The sequence below is a fragment of the Enoplosus armatus genome, chromosome 19 (genome assembly GCF_043641665.1).
Source record: "Enoplosus armatus isolate fEnoArm2 chromosome 19, fEnoArm2.hap1, whole genome shotgun sequence".
Taxonomy (NCBI): Eukaryota; Metazoa; Chordata; class Actinopteri; order Centrarchiformes; family Enoplosidae; genus Enoplosus; species Enoplosus armatus.
The window spans coordinates 19961744-19979494 of record NC_092198.1 but is presented as its reverse complement, the minus strand read 5'-3'; the positions used below and the strand labels follow the sequence as shown (position 1 = coordinate 19979494).

General features: G+C 42.6%; 1 protein-coding gene across 1 annotated transcript; it reads right to left on the bottom strand.

The window, feature by feature from the left end:
- Nucleotides 1-6590: 6590 nt before the first annotated feature.
- On the bottom strand, nt 6591-17060 carry dnajc5ga (DnaJ (Hsp40) homolog, subfamily C, member 5 gamma a). The gene is made up of 7 exons (XM_070925782.1): nt 17013-17060; nt 10493-10620; nt 9125-9338; nt 8641-8797; nt 7582-7760; nt 6856-6895; nt 6591-6735 (listed from the first exon to the last, which is right to left on the bottom strand). Exons 2-5 carry the CDS (start codon nt 10609-10611, stop codon nt 7585-7587), a joined length of 666 nt encoding a protein of 221 aa, XP_070781883.1. The 5' UTR covers nt 10612-10620; nt 17013-17060; the 3' UTR covers nt 6591-6735; nt 6856-6895; nt 7582-7584.
- Nucleotides 17061-17751: the final 691 nt, after the last annotated feature.

Below are 17751 nucleotides of genomic sequence, written 5' to 3'. Positions count from 1 at the left end.
CGGTAGATTTGTCGGCTGCACATCCCAAAGGTGCTCTATTGGACTGAGATCTGGTGACTGTGGGGGGCCATCGGAGTGCAGTGAACCCGTTGTCACGTTCAAGAAACCAGTTTGAGATGACTCGAGCTTTGTGACATGGCGCGTCATCCTGCTGGAAGTAGCCATGGGAAGGTGGGTAGACTGTGTCCGTAAAGGGATGGACATGGTCAGTGGCAACATTCAGGTAGGCTGTGGCTCGGTCGGTACTAAGGGGCCCAAAGTGTGCCAAGAAAAATATCCCCCACACCATTACAACACCGCCACCACCAGCCTGAACCGCTGACACAAGGCAGGATGGATCCATGCTTTCATGTTGTTTACGCCAAATTGTGACCCTACCATCTGAATGTGGCAGCAGAAATGAAGACTCATCAGACCAGGTGATGTTTTTCCAATCTTCTATTGTCTAATTTTGGTGCGAATTGTGGCCTCAGTTTCCTGTTCCTAGCCGACAGGAGTGGCACCCGGTGTGGTCCTCTGCTGCTGCAGCCCATCTGCTTTCGAGGTTCGACGTGTTGTGCGTTCAGAGATGGTCTTCTGCGTACTTTGGTTGTAGCGAGTGGCTGTTTGAGTTACTGTTGCCTTTCTGTCATCTCGAACCAGTCTGGCCGTTCTCCTCTTTATTGATAAATGTATTTATTCACTTAACAGGTGCAATGAAATACAATGACCACTCAGGACATGACATTTTTTATCCCCACCCCTGGTCCCCTCATTAATGATAAAAGAAAAACATTTAAATGAAAAAAAAAAAGGATATGTCAATAATAATAAATTACCATTATTACTAAGTCAATGATAAAACAAGAGAACAATCAAAACAATGCATTGTATTAACAATGTACATCAACGGTGAGTGCTTCACTTGTCATGTGGTGTCTTTATATTCAAATTTTCCACATGATTCCCTCAAGCTGTACTTGATTTTCTCCAGGTTTAAGAACATCATGAGGTCTTTGAGCCATAGAGATGCTTTCGGGGGACATGGTGACTTCCACCCCAACAATATTCTCCTGTGTGCTAATAAGGATGCAAAGGCAATACTGTCTTTTGTTTCCCTCTTAATGACTTGATAACCTGGTAAAACTCCAAAAATTGCTGTTTGGGCGCACGGCGTCAGCACTGTGTTTACAGCTTCAGCCAGGTGTTTGAGGACAGCTGTCCAGTGACCTTGCAGACGAGGACAAGACCAAAACATGTGCGTCATGTTTGCCGGTGACACGTGGCATCTGTTGCAGGTGACTGTGATACTGGGGTATATTTTGGAGAGTTTGGTGGACAACCTTAAACTGTACCAGGTTGTACTTCACTCGAGTTGACGCACCGTCCCAGTCATTGTCAACTATAACTTTGCCAAGTTCATTTTCCCCAATCCTTTCTGATTTTATCAAGAGAGGTCACTGTGAGATGGGAGATCAAGGAGTATATTTTTGAGATGAGGCCTTTCTGATTGGTGGGAATGTCCAAAATTGAGTCAATTACTGAGTTGGGGGGGGGGGGGGGGGTATTGGGGAAGGAGGCGTTATTTAGTTTAACAAAGTTACGGACCTGGAAGTATCGGAACAAATGAGATTTTGGGAAGTTAAATTTTCCACAAAGGTCATTGAAGCTACAGAAGACATTGTCAATGTAAAGGTCCCTTAGCTTGATGAGGCCTGACCTCCGCCATAGACAATAGGCCATATCAGAGCCTGGCCGTTCTCCTCTGACCTCTGGCATCAACAAGGCATTTTCGGCCGGAGAACTGGCGCTCCCTGGATAGTTTCTCTTTTTCGGGAACCATTGACCATCTGTAAACCCTAGAGATGGTTGTGCGTGAAAATCCCAGTAGGTCAGCAGTTTCTGAAATACTCAGAGCAGCCCGTCTGGCACCAACAACCGTGCCACGCTCAAAGTCACTTAAATTACCTTTCTTCCTCGTTCTGATGCTCGGTTTGAACTTCAGCAGGTCGCCTTGAGCACTGAGTCGCTGCCATGTGATTGGCTGATTAGATATTTGTGTTAATGAGCAGTTGAACAGGTGTACCTAATAAAGTGGCAAAACCTTTCAGATGCAAGTGCATATACAAAGACAAACTAACAGACAGGAAGTTAGAAAATCCCCCGTTTTATTTGGTTGAATTTCATAATAACTCATTTACAGATCGTCAACAGGGAACCACAACAGTGAGTGACACGCCCCCCCTCCCCCCAAAAAACTTTATCTACATTGATAAAATGTCATTTTATTCTACTGTTACCTTCAATTGAATTTTTTCCTCATCACTCTTAAAAAGAAATACAACAATTTTGGCAGATTGTCCCTCTGGTCAACTGAGCAACAAGAACACAGATACAAAACCATCCCCCTGACCTTGGAAGAACGTTAGCTCCCATGCTAAGTTTTTTTTTATTTTTTATTTTATTTTTAGCATACATTAGCATGGAGTTTGTACCACTAAACACGGTGGATGCTAACAGGTGAGCACGAAGCATTCAAGCCAGTATTTTAAAGTAGACACACAAATAACTTTAGAGTCTGTGCTCATCATTTAACACCCACGTTGACCAACAAGTTGACCCCTACCAGAACCCCTTTTAGTAATGCTAAATTTAAATGATTAATTAAGCATTACTATGTGACAAATAAAAAAAAAAATTAAAAAAAGGTATGTACACAGTTCAAACATGAATTCATAAAAGATGTCCATTAACAACAAGGAATTCTGTCAGTGATTTTTCTGTTTTATGAGTTATTTACAACAATTACAAAAATAATAAATAATATATGTCTCCGTTCAGTGCTCCATGGCCTCATTGCTTTTACGAGTCAAGTTAAGTGATTTGAGAAGATCTGAAAAAAAGACAAAAATAAATTATTCCTGAAATGTTATGGGACACTTGAAAGTTGCGGGTTTTGGCTTTTGATGGTTAAAAAAAAAAAACTCCAGATGAAACGTTGACCTTCAAGTGTGCAGACAGTTCCTCTGAGAAGTACAAGCTGATATGTGATCCATCAAAGACAGAGCCTTGTCTGAGCTGGTTTATGAACAGTTTGTAATGGAACAGAGAGCTGGGTTGCTGGTCCTACATGTAGTGTCGGCCTACATTCGCTTATTGCAGTTCACCAGGCAATACCGAGTTGGAGGTTTAGCAGCTGAGAGCTACGTTTAATCGCAGTGTTGCGTCTCTGCTTTTCGACATTTTAAGCCTCAGTTTGATACGTAGACACACTGTGGCCTTTGTTTATTGTGGGAGCAAAACAACAACAACAACAACAAAAAGAAAAGGAAAATGCCCTTTAAAATTTCACCCTGCCACCAGAAAACGGGAACATTTTGTTTCAAAATGACAAAAAAAAATATTCACCTACAAGCAACGGTACTCCGCACTGGACAACAATTCTCCACAGCACATCAACCTATTGACATCCGAATGAATAAAGTAAACAATCTTAAAAGGTTTGTTTTACCAAGCATTTTAAAACAGTTTGTTCTATTCATATCTGATTTAAAAGGAATAGTTCAACATTTTGGGAATTCTTTTTTTATCACTCTCGTGTCTGTGCAGTAAATATGACGCCTCAGCCAGCAAGATGGTTAGCTTAGCTTAGCACAAAGACTGGAACCCGGAAGAAACAGCTAGCCTGGCTCTGTCTGAGGGTAACAAAACCCAACTGCGTTGTTATGTTACGTTATATCTTGTTCGTTTAATCTGTACAAAGTCCATGTGACACAGCGTTACAGACTCGGAATGCTAGGAATGCTACAAGACATTGATATAGTGTTAACGTCGAAAGAAACTGGCTCAAGGTATGTGAGATGATGTTAAAGTGGCAGACACTACGTCCGGCACGAATGCCCGCCGGAATATAAGAAGGTTAATAATCCTCAAGTTCCCCAAGTAAAGTGCGTTAAATCTATCACAGCACCTGCGTTGCAAGAAATTAAAACATGAAAACTTGCTGTTACAGTTTGCATGATATTGACTGTTGGCATGGTGAACAGTACCCAGGTTTCCTTTCCTTTTGAGGGGGACGGCACGAGGTTGACTTCTGACTTCACACGGAACACAGCCGTCATGTATCAGAGCAGCTGCTAACTAATTAGATTGAATTCAGACTTTGACATAAACATGACATTTGAAGACGGGCTCTTGTAAATCGTGATGGACTTTTTGCACCGTTTCTGACTAAATCGAGACAACCACCGTTGGCTGCAGTCCTGGCGTTGACCATACAGACAACGCTGCTTTGAAAAAATGACCTGCGATCGATGGGACAACGCTTCCTGTCTGATGAGAGCACAGTTGTACCCGAAAACGCCACCTCGGTGCCATAAATAAGTGAACGCTCCTTTCCAACTACAATAAGATCCAAAAGGGAAACATGTCAAATAAAAGTGGACAAGTTCACTCAAGGTTTTAGATCATGGGACTTAAAAAAAAAAAAGTGTGAAATGTTTTGCTAAAGCCAGGATCATCTCAAAAGACCTCTCCGGTGGCTGTGGTCACCGTGCAGTTCAGTGCAGCTGAAACAACAAAACACCGATCCAGATTCACTAAAGGTTTGCACAAGGGGGAAAAACGTTTTACCAAAATCCGGAAACGAGAGCCATGCTAATCAGTAAAAAGTGTAGAACTAATGAATAAAGCCTCTTGTCACCAGTCGCGGTCATGTACCTGTATGTTCATACTCTATTTACAGGCGATGTCATGCTAAAAAAGACACCAGCAGCAACAAAACACTCTTGCATATGTACATGAGATATTTGAAATGTTGCATCAAGAGTTTCCGGGTTCAGTCGCTGCTGCAATTATTGTTCAAGGCACGTCACTGTCACCATAAAGTCAGGTTGGAGCAGCTTGGAAACTCAAGACAGAACGGAGAAAAGTAGATTGATGGTGTAAAGTGGCAGGACCGAATGGATTAGGTCCTCCAAGTAAAACGAGAGTGCCGTAAAATCTGCAGTAAAACAGAGCTGATCGCTCGCTCAGCGCTCTCTTCAAGGGGGCAGAACAGAACCTACCTACGAAACGGGAAAGTGAATTCATCGAAAACTGAAAATGCACTCAAGTAGCTGAAGTGCGCAGTCTTAGTGAATCTGGACCTGAGCTCACAGATTATCAAGTAGCTTTAAAAAAGGTTTTCTGGAAGTGAGGAGAGGTACAAAGGAAAAGATTCACGACCTGAACGGAGGCTAAAAGAAAGAAAGACCCATTTCACAAGGTGCATAGACCCAAATGCATATTACATAACGACTTGATCCAGGAGCAAACAGCATCTCTGGGACGATCTGCCCCGACCAGGGTCATCGTGGGTTGGCTGGCTACATGGACATAATTAAACAGAAAACATGTTCAAGTCAACACTTAAATGCTGCGTTTCTTCTCCACGGTGTGGCGTCGGTCATTGTCCATTTCAGTAGATTATGCTGGGGGTGGGGGGGTGTTGTGTTATTTTTTGGGTTTTTTTTTTAGCTGAGGGTGGCTCACGATGACATACTGTAGTGTTTGTTTGTATTGTAGTGTGTGTGGAAGCAGAGTCTGGATGTATGTATGTAAGGTTAGGCTAGGCGGATCTTTCACGTTTTTGTGGTTTTGGGGGTGTGTACTGTATTCCAGTGCTGTACAGGAGGGGTGGGGGGGTGGTGGTGGCATGCATCCGGAGGAAGAAAACAAAAGAAAATGCATGCACGTTGAGGAGGGAAGCCTCGACTCCACTCCTGATCCACGCTCCAAACCTTCAGCTCCAGGTTTTGGCTCAGATATTTAATATCAAAAAGACATAATCCGTGAATGTCAGTCCCACGATCACTTCTGCCCGCCGCTCTCCTCCCTCCCCCGTCACATTTGTGCGTCCATGTTTTTTTATTTTTTATTTTTTATCATCACACTTGCTTATAAAAAGGATGAACGTCAGAGGGCGAATGCAGTTGTTTTGTTAAAAACAAGACTGAAGGAGGGGGAAGAGGAAAATCCACACCCACATCGTGCTGCTGCTGCTGCTGGCGTCTGATGATGTGTACACGTCAACAAGTGGCAACCAATTCCATCCTTGTCGGTTTTCTTTTTGGAGGACAAAATCACGTTAAAGGGGGAGAAATGTAAAAAAAGTCCATAATGGAGGGAGACGAGGGTCGGGACAGAGAAAAAATACATAAAAAAAAAAATCAAAACAAAAGTTCCAGTCCTGGTCTGGATATAGGATTAATAATGGAGGACCACCTTTCCATGATGTCTTTTGCCCTCATATGCCCCATTTTTTTTTTTGCCACCTTCCTGCCCAGTGTCACATCTTTACTGGTTGTAATGGGATGACAAGAACAGATTAGTGTGGAGTCCAGGCTTGTTGCCAAGCCGAGCCCTGGATGGCTGAACTGCTAGTAAGATCGCATCAAGCCCCCAGGCTAAAGTATGCGCTGGAAGGAGAAAGGGGACTACAATATTCAGCGAGGGTCTTTCAGAGCCAAGCTAGTCGTTTAATTTGCATGAATACTCCTCCATAATGCGAGTTCCATGGAGGGGGGCCAAGAGCCTTTAAGTGCCCACCTTACAGGTGGTGTACAGGTGGGGTAGATCAGGTAGGTTGGGGTCAGGATTGAGGTGTGGGTGGGGCCTGGGCGGGGCCTGGGCTGGCTGGTGGCTTTTAGGGCTGGCTGATCTCCACGTCGCTGGCAGCAGTCGAATGCGGCTGGATGATAATAGGGGCGCGAGAGGCTAAAGAGGGAGAGAGGCAGAGGTGAACAGACAGATTCAGGCTCTCTTCTGATGCTTTACCCTGCATGTGGACAAATAAAAAAAAACAAACAACAATAACATGCATGGTGTCTTACCTACCTGCTTCCGCTAGTTGAGGCTCATCCACGCCGTCACTTTCCTGTGGGAGGAGAAGAAGGTACCCCAAGTCACCATTACAGCAAAAATCAAATCTCTTCTTCTACTATCTTGAACGCCGTTGGGCAAAATCACTATTATTATAAAGGGTATAATCAATCAAATTTCAAAAACCTTAGCTTAGGTTTTAAACTGCAAATTGTCAAAAACACAGACCAAAAACTAGTAATTAGTAAGTAAATTAATTCAATCGTTAAAGCACGCAAAGTCTGTTGTGTTTGGCTATGCGGACAGACGCATATTAGAGAACACACTGTCCTGTGTTGAACTAGAAGTGGACATGCAGTAATAACTGATTTGAGTGACTTCAGTTTTCTATCTCTACATGATGAAAGCTGTCATAACATACCAGACTATGCAGTGTAAAAAGGTTATTTTCTGACGGCATCTCAAGCAACACTGACTTTATGCAACGCTTACAGCAAGCATATGGACAGCATGAACGAGCATGCAGTTACAAGACGGCTTGAGTGCAGCAAATGTGCGTGAGAGCGGTAGATTGGACCGCGCGGGTTTCGCTGCGGATGGGTGAAAGAGGCAGCGATGAGCCGCGTACAGGCAAGCTGACAAGCACGGACGAGCAACATCGAGGATGAGGACAAGTGCTCAAACAAGACAAGACGGATGAGCGGCGGTGCGACACATAAAATCGGACGAGGTGGCTCTTACGAGTCATTTCGACTCTGGCAAGGTCTCTCCGGGGTTTTCCTCCCCCGCCGGATTGGCCGAGGTCGGCGACTGGGGCTCAGGTGGAGGCATGGGCATTGGCAGGGGGATGGGCTGACTTTGGCCCTTTGGGCCCTCTGGACCCAGATTAGATGTGGGCTGGCCTATGATTACTGTGTAACCTGTTGGATTGGAGCATGAAAACACAAATCCCTGCAGCGTGAGAGAGCGCGTTAAACTCACTGGTGAAGTGACAGGAAAGCATTCGGGTTGGTTATAGTTTTACTTTCAACACCGATGGAAGTGAGTCAAGCTACTGTGTGTGGCTAGTTTATGGTGGCTAATGTTAGCAAACATGTAGATTAGTTCTTAGAATATGCAGATAATGCTGTGACTTGATGTCTCTGCTACTGTTAAACTACATTTTAACGTTCACCATTGAACAGGAAGTTACATCATTTCACTGTAAAGGTTGTTTAAAGAGGGAAGGAGGAAGTATAAAATGAGTTTTGTAGCCTCGGCTGTCGTACAGCAACACCCTCTCTCTCTTCCCATGTTTCCTGTCTGTCTCTACGATCGACTAAAGAAAGAAAGTTCATTAAACTATGATGAATCAGAAAATAAGACAAGTTTGCTACAGTGATGAACACATTTACCTTAAGGGATACACAAAAAAGACTGAACACTGTGATTAACTTCAGTACGGTGAATGACGACAGACAAAAAGTTACCTCTGATGTCATAGTGAGAAAGAAAACAATATTAAGCAAAACAGTCAAAAACACAGAGCCATCGGCTACAAAAGACAACATTGAAAAAGTCAAGGGTTTGAGAAGCTTCTCTGCTGAATTTGTTGGGACACAAACAGGTTATTTTAAAAACGTTTCTCCTCCGATGTGCATGAATCCTGCTAAGTGTCTTAAATGCTAATGCAACTTTGTTGCCCTGTGGGAGCCTGTACTGGCTCCTGGATGTACAGTAACTACAGTCAGCGCTCTCAAGACCTGTACAAGGAGTGTGTTAAAATGCACAAATGCAGATGGCGGCGAACCGCCCTCTCACCTCCGTCCTGCTCCGCTTTGATTTGGGCCTCCAGGTCTTCAGGGTTGACGTACTGGTAGTTTTCGTCGTCGTCGGGTGGTTTACACTTCCCGCAGCAGAAACAGCAGCAGCAGCAACAGCAGCAGCAGGTGAACAACGTACAGCACAGCACCAGGCCCTGCGGGAATTAACAGGCATATTCAGGGCTCGTGCGCGTGTGAGCGCTGCGTGGAAAGTAAATGTCTGGACATTTGAATAAACACATGCAAACATAGTATGGGAAATATTTCACTTCATAATATATTAAAAAAACAAACTGATTTTGCATGTAAACAAATGAAGGCTCTGCAAATAGACAAATATACTGCGGCGGCCTCTTCCCAAACTGTCATTAGCCAGCCAACAATAGTTTCACTGGCAACCAATTTTACTGAAACAAACCCTAAATATAGTCAAATTTAGCGCAAAAAAACAAAACAAAACAAAAAAAAACCAAAGAACTTACCTTAAACCACCATTTGGACATGAGGAAGTAATATTTGACGCTCTCCTCTCCGAACTGCTCCGACACGTACAGGCCCATGGAGCCATACTCGTCGTAGATCTTCCTCTTGGTCTCGTCATTTAAGATGGAGTTGGCGTTGTTAATCTCCTTGAACTTCTCCGCTGCCTCCGGGTTGTCTGGGTTCTTATCTGGGTGGTACTTCAGCGCTAGCTTCCTGACAGGAGACAGAGAGAGAGAGAGAGAGAGAGAGAGAGGAGCACACAGGAAATCAAATGAAAGCAATAAAAGTGAATGTGGAAAGTGCTCAAGTGAAGGAAGATTTTCTATATTGTAGTGGGTAGCAAATAATCAACCGTTAACCAAAACCTTGTTTTAAAAAGGAGAACTTCTATGCGACTCTAAACAAGGTTCCTCCACCAGATTCAAACTCAGGATGTTGAGGTTATTCTCATGAAAGACTTCTTACAATATATTATAGATGAGTTTCTAACAGTTCCAGTTAGAAAGTCAATGTTGAACTGGAAGTATTTGATTAACAGATTAACAGATCAACATTACAGTTGACAGAAAACTCATCTAAATTACAATTAGAAACAATTCGTTTATTCGTCAATCGACAGAAAATTTAACAGCAACTATTTTCATAATTGTTTGTCATTTTTCGATCACAAATTGACAAAGTTTCACTACTTCCTGCTCCCTTTTTTTGTCTTGTGTGATTGTAATCTTTTTATTTATTTATTTTTACAATTTTCTGAACCAAACAAGTCATCGACCATTTAAGGAAATCATCATCAGATTGATTGATAATAAAATAAAGTTGTCAGTTGCATTGTTGAATTACTTAATAACGTTAATCGTTTTTCAAGAATAAATGTACAACATTTACTTGGTTCCAGCTTCTCAAATATAAGAAAGGTTTTCGGGCTTTTCTCTGTTTCATATCATTTTGAATGTGACGCCATCACAAAGTCATCAACGTGAACATCAGCTTGAGTTCTGAGAGCCTGCTTTTAACCATTTTATAGACTATTCAGTTCATTTCTTGATTGAAAGAATATCCACTTTGATAGATTATTCATTAAATAATGAAAAATAAGCATTAGCGTATGCTTTTATGTCTCAGAAACGTGCGCTTTCGCAACATGACAGCACAGGGCAGCAGAGCAATCGGACCCTTTCTGAGGGGGAATTTGCCAACACAGTCAGGAACAGGGTTATTTACAAATGAAAGCAAAGGGATTTAGGAAATACCCAAATAATAATTACAATGTGGCGAGCCTGCCTACTCTGGAGAAACGAATCCTTTCTGAAGAGACGGCTTAATAGGACTAATAATTCAGATTAGTGAATGTTCAGACTGCTTACCTGTATGCTTTCTTGATGTCCTCGGCTGTCGCTCCCTTCTCCAGCCCTAGTACCTTGTACACACTCTCCCCAGCTGTGGACATCTTCCTTTGGGGACGGGTGGGGTTCGGTTCAGCCATGGCTCACCTCTGTTATTAGAGGGGGGGAAAAATATATCAATATGTATATATCGCAGAGTCTAAAAATCGTTTAAAGACGATGACATGTTATTAAAACTGTCTCCATATTGCAAGATTCAGCCAAAGTCGAAACACTTGTTTTAAGCTTCCCAGCACTGTTGTTTACCGAAGACGCAGCCTAGCTTGTGTATGTTTGTGCAGCACATCAAGGCAGTTCGCAGGACGGGGTTTGAGAAAAGTACATAGTGCTGGAGGGCCAAATGATGGATATGAACTCACGTTTTAGGCTTGAATGTGTTCGGGACAGAAAGGACACACACACACACACACACACACACACACACACACACACACACACACACACACACACACACACACACACACACACACACACACACACGACCATCACACACGACCATCACACACCAAGATATTTCAGCTCCTCCGACAAATCATAACTAAACACATAACATGACAATCATCGGCTCTTTCCCCAAGGTTGAGATGCTCCTACCCCTCCTCCTGTTAACGAACACCGGGATTACACTGTTAATTCCTACATAAACCTATTGCATTGCAGTTGTAGAGAGATGGGGTGGGGTGTGTGTGTGTGGGGGGGGGTTCTAATGAGCCTATAGTCTATAGTATTGACCGACCCGCACCATGAGCAAGAATTAAAATCAGCACAAGACATTCTGCTCTGTGGTGCTCTTAAGGGCATCATAAGGGAAGAAAATATGTACTTAATTATTACTATTAATTGTGCTGCTGTCATTTCACGGGTACTGTACACCGAGTGTCAGACACCGATGGTACAGCTCTTGTTTCTTAATCTGTTGATTAATAAATCAGTGGGGAAAAAAAAAAATAATTTAGCCTTGTCATCACAAGTTCAAAAAGGCCGAGACAACGTCTTCAAAATTCTTGATTTGTTTTCTGACCATCAGTCCAAAACTCAATATACATTCAGTTTAAAAAGGATATAAAACAGAGGGGGGAAAAAGCAGCAAACTTCACATTTTAAAGGCTTAAACTGGCAGATAGTTGACAAAAGTGCACAATCCAGTCGAGAGAGAGCTGCAGACTTTACCCCTGATAACCCCCCGGTCTGCAAGCATATAGGGAGAGCGTAGAGCTGGGTGTGTCAACCCCCGCCCCCCGGTTGGACGTCTTGGGTTCAGGCGTACAAATAAACACTTTTAATTCTATCCATAACGGCCATTATACTGAGTAACAGTAACGTTCAATAGCTTGGAATGAGTGCTTCACAATTACAATGTACAAAAAGGGATTTCTACTAAACTATGGCTACTGTTCAAACACACACACACACACACACACACACACACACACTCTCTCTCTCTCTCTCACTCAGCCGCACAAATAACGCTGTGCGGGTCGGTGACTAAAGAAGATTACATTTTGCTGATCTCACAGATTACCCGTCCGAGTCCATGTCAGAGAGAGCCAATGTCCTGGTCAGACTCTGACTAGACTGCCCTACACACACACACACACACACCAAACTAAACAAGTGTCCACAGATCTATAATGCAGTGTTGGATGGACAGAGCATAGACAGAAGGAATCACAGCCGTAAACCTGCATTTCCACTGCAGCCTCCATCGGGCTTAAACCCAGGGAATCCTTCAAAGTAAAGAAATAAATATAGAAATAAAATCAAATAAGACCCCTAACTACGAAGATGTCACACAATATTACCAGACATGTTTTCTGGCATATGGTCGGCAATTTGCTTTGGATTTATTACTTCAGATATTACAAAATTGGCAGATTTGCGCAGGATTAAAAACAAACAAACAAAAAAACAACAACTCAGATGACCTTTGCAATTATTACAAATCACACAGTGACCCCCAGCTAACGCCGGAGCTGTGTGAACAGGGCCTTTGTTATTTCAGCAGAGCATTACAAAGTCATCTGCTCTCTTTGTGAGAAAAAAAAAAAAAGTAAATGTCAGATATTCATGTTATTAAAAAGGGAGGAGAAACAGCAGAATAATCCAGGCCATTTCATTTGGAGTAAACAAGTTGGTTTTTTTTCATCCTGTTGTCTGAGATAACGTTAGATAATGATAATGAGATAATGTAGTTCTGAAGCTATGGTTATTTTTGTTAGATTAATCTGTTGGTTATTGTTTCGTCTATTTAAAAAACATATATGTATGTTGATAAATGTTCACAATTTTGTCCTCAAATTGTTGCTTTTTTCCGACCAACAGTCCAAAACGCGATATTCAACTATTCAGTTTCCAATTATATAAAAACTGAGAAAAGCAGCCAAACTTCCCATTTAAGAATAGATGAGAATAAGTCATTTAGAATAAGTTATTCATCAATTATCATAATTGTTTGTTCACTTAAAAAGGGTCATCAGGGGTCTAAAAAAGATGTTTAGGAAAGATCGCAGCAACCATAGCAAGTGTCATGGCGGTACAGACATACTGTGACAGACCACCCAATATATGGATCCATAACATTGGTCAGCGGTGCTGCCACGAGCATCACTTTCCACGTGAACTCGGTGCATCTTGTTCATCACACTTCGTCATAAAACTTGTATCTTTCAGCGAGTTACAGGCCGCTCAGTGACAGCCGAGCGTTCTCTAACTCTCACAATACTTGTTGTGTTCTCACCAATCAAGACGTGAAACTCCCCGACCTGGGGGCATCTCGTGGAAGAAACTTTTCCACATTCAGCGAATACCATCCTTCCTCACTCACTCACTTTTGTGCTTTTTATTTTGCTTTTAAAGAGAACTACCCCCCCCCCCCCCCCGAATCAAATTCTATCTCTAGCACCAAGAGAAAGCAGCTTTGCTTCCATTGTCTCTCATCCGATTAGTTGAGAGCCTCCTGTTGTGAAAACAAAAATTAAGCTTCACACTACATACATTTGGAATTGTAGAGGATGGCACTGTACGTTAGCCCCATTTCAGTCTCTTGCCAAGTAAAAGAATGCAGTGATTTAGCAGGGTAAAACAAAAACAGAATAATACATTAAATACAATCAAATTGTAAACAGGAGCAACAGAAATCCATAGGGTGGAAATTATTGCCTATACACAAGATGCTCGGTAATTTCAATGCATTCAAGTTTGTGGGAACGACAAAAGAAACTGATATTAAAAAGTACCATGATGAGTAAATGTGTGAAAAGTAAACATAATCTCTGCCAGATAGGATTACTGGAGGAATATTACAGATGGCTAATAGTTAGTTAACAGAGTCTGTCAGATCTGGAAACCTCCAAGCATTTGATGTTTTCTGAGGACTGGCCGCTCCCCCTGCCTTACATTTTCACATTCTTCTCTATTTTATGTTTTAAAAGGCCGTGTGATTCATTGATCAATAGAGAAAATGAATAAAGTTGTCAGTGTGCTTTCAATCAACTATCCTTCGAATGCATCTGTGCGCTCTAGACTGTATACGACACTGAATTACGTCACAAAACCAAAACAAAAACCCCAGTCAGGCTCTTATTATTTTTCTCAACGATGGAGACGCCGCAGGCCCAGATGGCATGCTGCTGACGCCAAGAAAGCCGATGTAAATACTCCAATTTCACTGCACGAAACCATCGGGCAAGTCTGGCAGGAGAGCGCAGCTCCCCAGACGAGGCCTTAAGACACTTTTCTTTGTACGTAAACGCCCCCCCCCCCCCCGAGGGCCACCAGGCTCCTGCCAGCAGAGGTCCGCACTGGTCAAACTCGCCATCCTGCAGCTCACACCGGAGCGATCGATCGAGTGGCACTGAGCCGGGTCTATTAGGTTAATTAGCTAGCTGCAGTCGGTGCGGTGCACACTCTTATAAAACTGGCCCCGCGTGTCTGCAGACGGCGCTCGTTTGTCATGCGAACAGGACAGACGAGGACGAACCGCAGCACAGCACCAGCCTCGGGACTAGACACAGTGACACACACACACACACACACACACACACACAGGAGTCTTTTGTGACTCTTTTGTACCCGCAGATATTTATCTCACTTTGATTTTTTTTCTTCTTTTTTTTAGCTGAAAGGCTGTCAGCTGAGAGACAAAAGCAGAAAAGGAGGGAGGCACAGTACCTGCATGTGTGTGTTTAAGATTTGATTAGAAAAACTGAGATAGTGCTGGCCTTCTATCAAAAACAGTAATTTGTGTGTTTCGTTATAAATTCTAGAGAAACCTTTTGTAAAGTACGCCGTGCTCAAACTTTAACCGTGCTCAATCACACATAAGCCAAATGTGGCAAAGGGGAAAGACCCACTGACATGTAAAACGCAGATAAAACGTCCTAAAAACTAAAATAGACCCTCACTAATACTGACTGAGAGACAGACAACACCATCCAGGAAGGGCTGCTTAGAAGAAGAGACCTATTAAAGACCCCTATTTAAAAAAAAGAAAGAAAAAGATCTCCATTAGCAATGGTATGACTGTAGGTAAACATATTACAGGGCATTTCCAAACCTATATCAACCAGCACAAAAGCACTTATTCTACTGCTCAGGTCCATATTTAGAAGTACTTGAATGATCACTTTTATCATTAGAACAGAACATTAAAGTAAACTGTGAAGACGCCAGAGTCCTGCTTTGCGCCAGCTCCACGAGGCATTATTTGTCTCTCGAGATATATTAAAGAAAAAAAAGAAGAAGGAGCTTGTCAAAAACAAACAAATAAAGGAATATCATGCGAGAACTGGGGGCAGCACTGAGAAAACTCACTCTCAGTGGAGGCGGCGGCGGTGACTCTTAAGATAGACCGTAATACTGTTCTTACATCTTAAAATAGCTCTCTTTGTTGTTAAAAATAACGGTAACTTTCTACGGCTATGTAATCACAGCTAGCCGAGGCCAAGCACTTGCACTGCGCCCCAAAAACAAAACCGAACAATCACAAGCGTCCAGTCTGACGAGAATTGTGAGCATTAGTTCGGGGACCTTCAATATCAGGTCCTAAGAGAGTCGAGGGTCGAGTCAAAGCTGACACCAGGGCAAATAAGCAGAAAATGTTCAATATGAATGACTATTAGGCTAAACTCAGGGTTAAACCCCACCCCCACTTTCATAAATCTTACAAAAGGTCAGGAATAGAAATTAGGAATTTATATTATATGTATAACTAGTGGACATCATTGATGTTTTCATATATGTTGGTACATCAGAAATTGCTTATAGCGGGGGTCTGCCGATTGGCACAACTTGGTGGAGGCAGCACATGCTGGGAGGCAAGAGCGCCCTGAGAGACTTGGTTCAGGGCAGGAAAGTCCTCAATCCAACAATTAGGTCATTTTAATCTGAGGTGAACGTGCACGCGCTGCCTGCAACAGAGGCAACCTGTCACTGTCGGACAATGTTGTGGTTCTCCTCAAGTCTCACCACTTTGGATGCTGCTGATGTTACCTGGCAGCTTTTGTCTCCAAGGAATGGGCCGGTGTGTGGTGTTTTTTTTTTGTTTTTTTTTTGGGGGGGGGGGGGGGGGGGGGGGTATAACGGAATAAAGAATGCCGCGTGATTGTCGTCTGTTTGTCCTTGCGGAGCCCTAATCCTTTGCTAATCTCCCTGCACATGGAGGAACACTTTCTATTCCGAAACCCGTCATTCATAAATAAATGCTACAGAGGGTATTTTAACAATTTCACTTACACGCACCTTGCTTCGGCTTGTTCTGTCATGAGTTATTTCTCTCTGGCTTTCTTAATCTTCCAAATAAGCTGTCATGCTGGCCCCGGGGTTGACAGGTACATCGTTAGCTGTTAGCTAACTTAACTGTTATACTGTTGTAACACTAAAAGTATTGTATCCAAGGCAAGGCTTCATGAATAAATGTAAAAAAAAATGTCAGATAGCACCCGTGGCCCGTTACATTAAGCTGCCTGCTAGCCAGAAGTAGCCCCTATACCGCTGTGGCGTGAAAACAAAGATGAACCAAACTACATTTAAAATTCGAATAATTTAAGGTATCCTTACTTGTACGTGTACCAGGAACATGACAGAAATGTGGCTAACGGTTTTCCGCGCATAAGCAACAATTCAGCGTAAGGTAAAAACACATGCATGCAGGATTTCTATCAACAGAAGTGCAAATCCTCACTAGCAGTCGTTCGCAACTGTTCGCTGCCACCGCCCTCCAATGTTGCAGCTACGCTTATGAAATTACGTTTTTATATGATGTTTTTACATATGTCCGAACTAAAAGGGCACCCAACGTTGTATAAGATGTTTAGAATATTCGTATAGTTTCTCGGTAATGAAGTTATGCTACCTTTGTTGAGAAGCAAGCCAACCTTAAACTGACACATTTTTGAATGGAGTTCGGCGTACGTGACAGTGACATCTACCCACGGTTAGCTAATCTCATGCTAGCTGATTTAGTACAGCCGAAATGGCTTACCTTGTGCAAACTGAACACTGTATATCTCGCTGTAAGGTTAGTTGGATCATAGAGGCATCCGGTTTAATGTCTTAACTCTCAATTTAAAGGCTCGTATTAGCCCGGCGATAGAGAAGCGATAGCCTTCCGTGGCCGCCGGGTCGCCTCTCTTCGTGCTCTACCAAAGGACATGCGCCGTGATTGGCTGATTCCTCCTTCCAGGAAATGAAGACGGATAGGATGTTGCTTTCAAGGTTTCATCCAAAATCCAAATTTCCACTATATAAGCTAATAATAAAAGATACGATATATATTTATTTCACAAATTAATCATCACAAAGCTGATGCATAGCCGCTGAAGAATACAGAGAAACAAAAGGGCATCCAGAACGTTGTAATTGCTATTTTAAGTAAATTACTCACCAAAAAGCTGTATATCTCTACTTTCAAGAGGGAATTAGCCTGTGTATCTGCAGATATATATAGACATTTAAGATTAAACAAAGAATGAAAACAGAGGCACATTATTTCCATAAGATGTCTAACAATAATACTAAAGTACAGGGAATTAAAAGCCGTGGTGTATCCAATCTGGCCCTTATACGGGAGCCCAGCTTTATGATATACCTATTTGTTCCTGTAGTCTCGTCACATTTTGCCTCAACATTTAGAGCTTTGCTGAGTCATTCATGCACCCTTGTGAATTACATGGAATGTTTGATTTCTCTGACAGTTCTTGAATGCAGCATTTATTGTAACT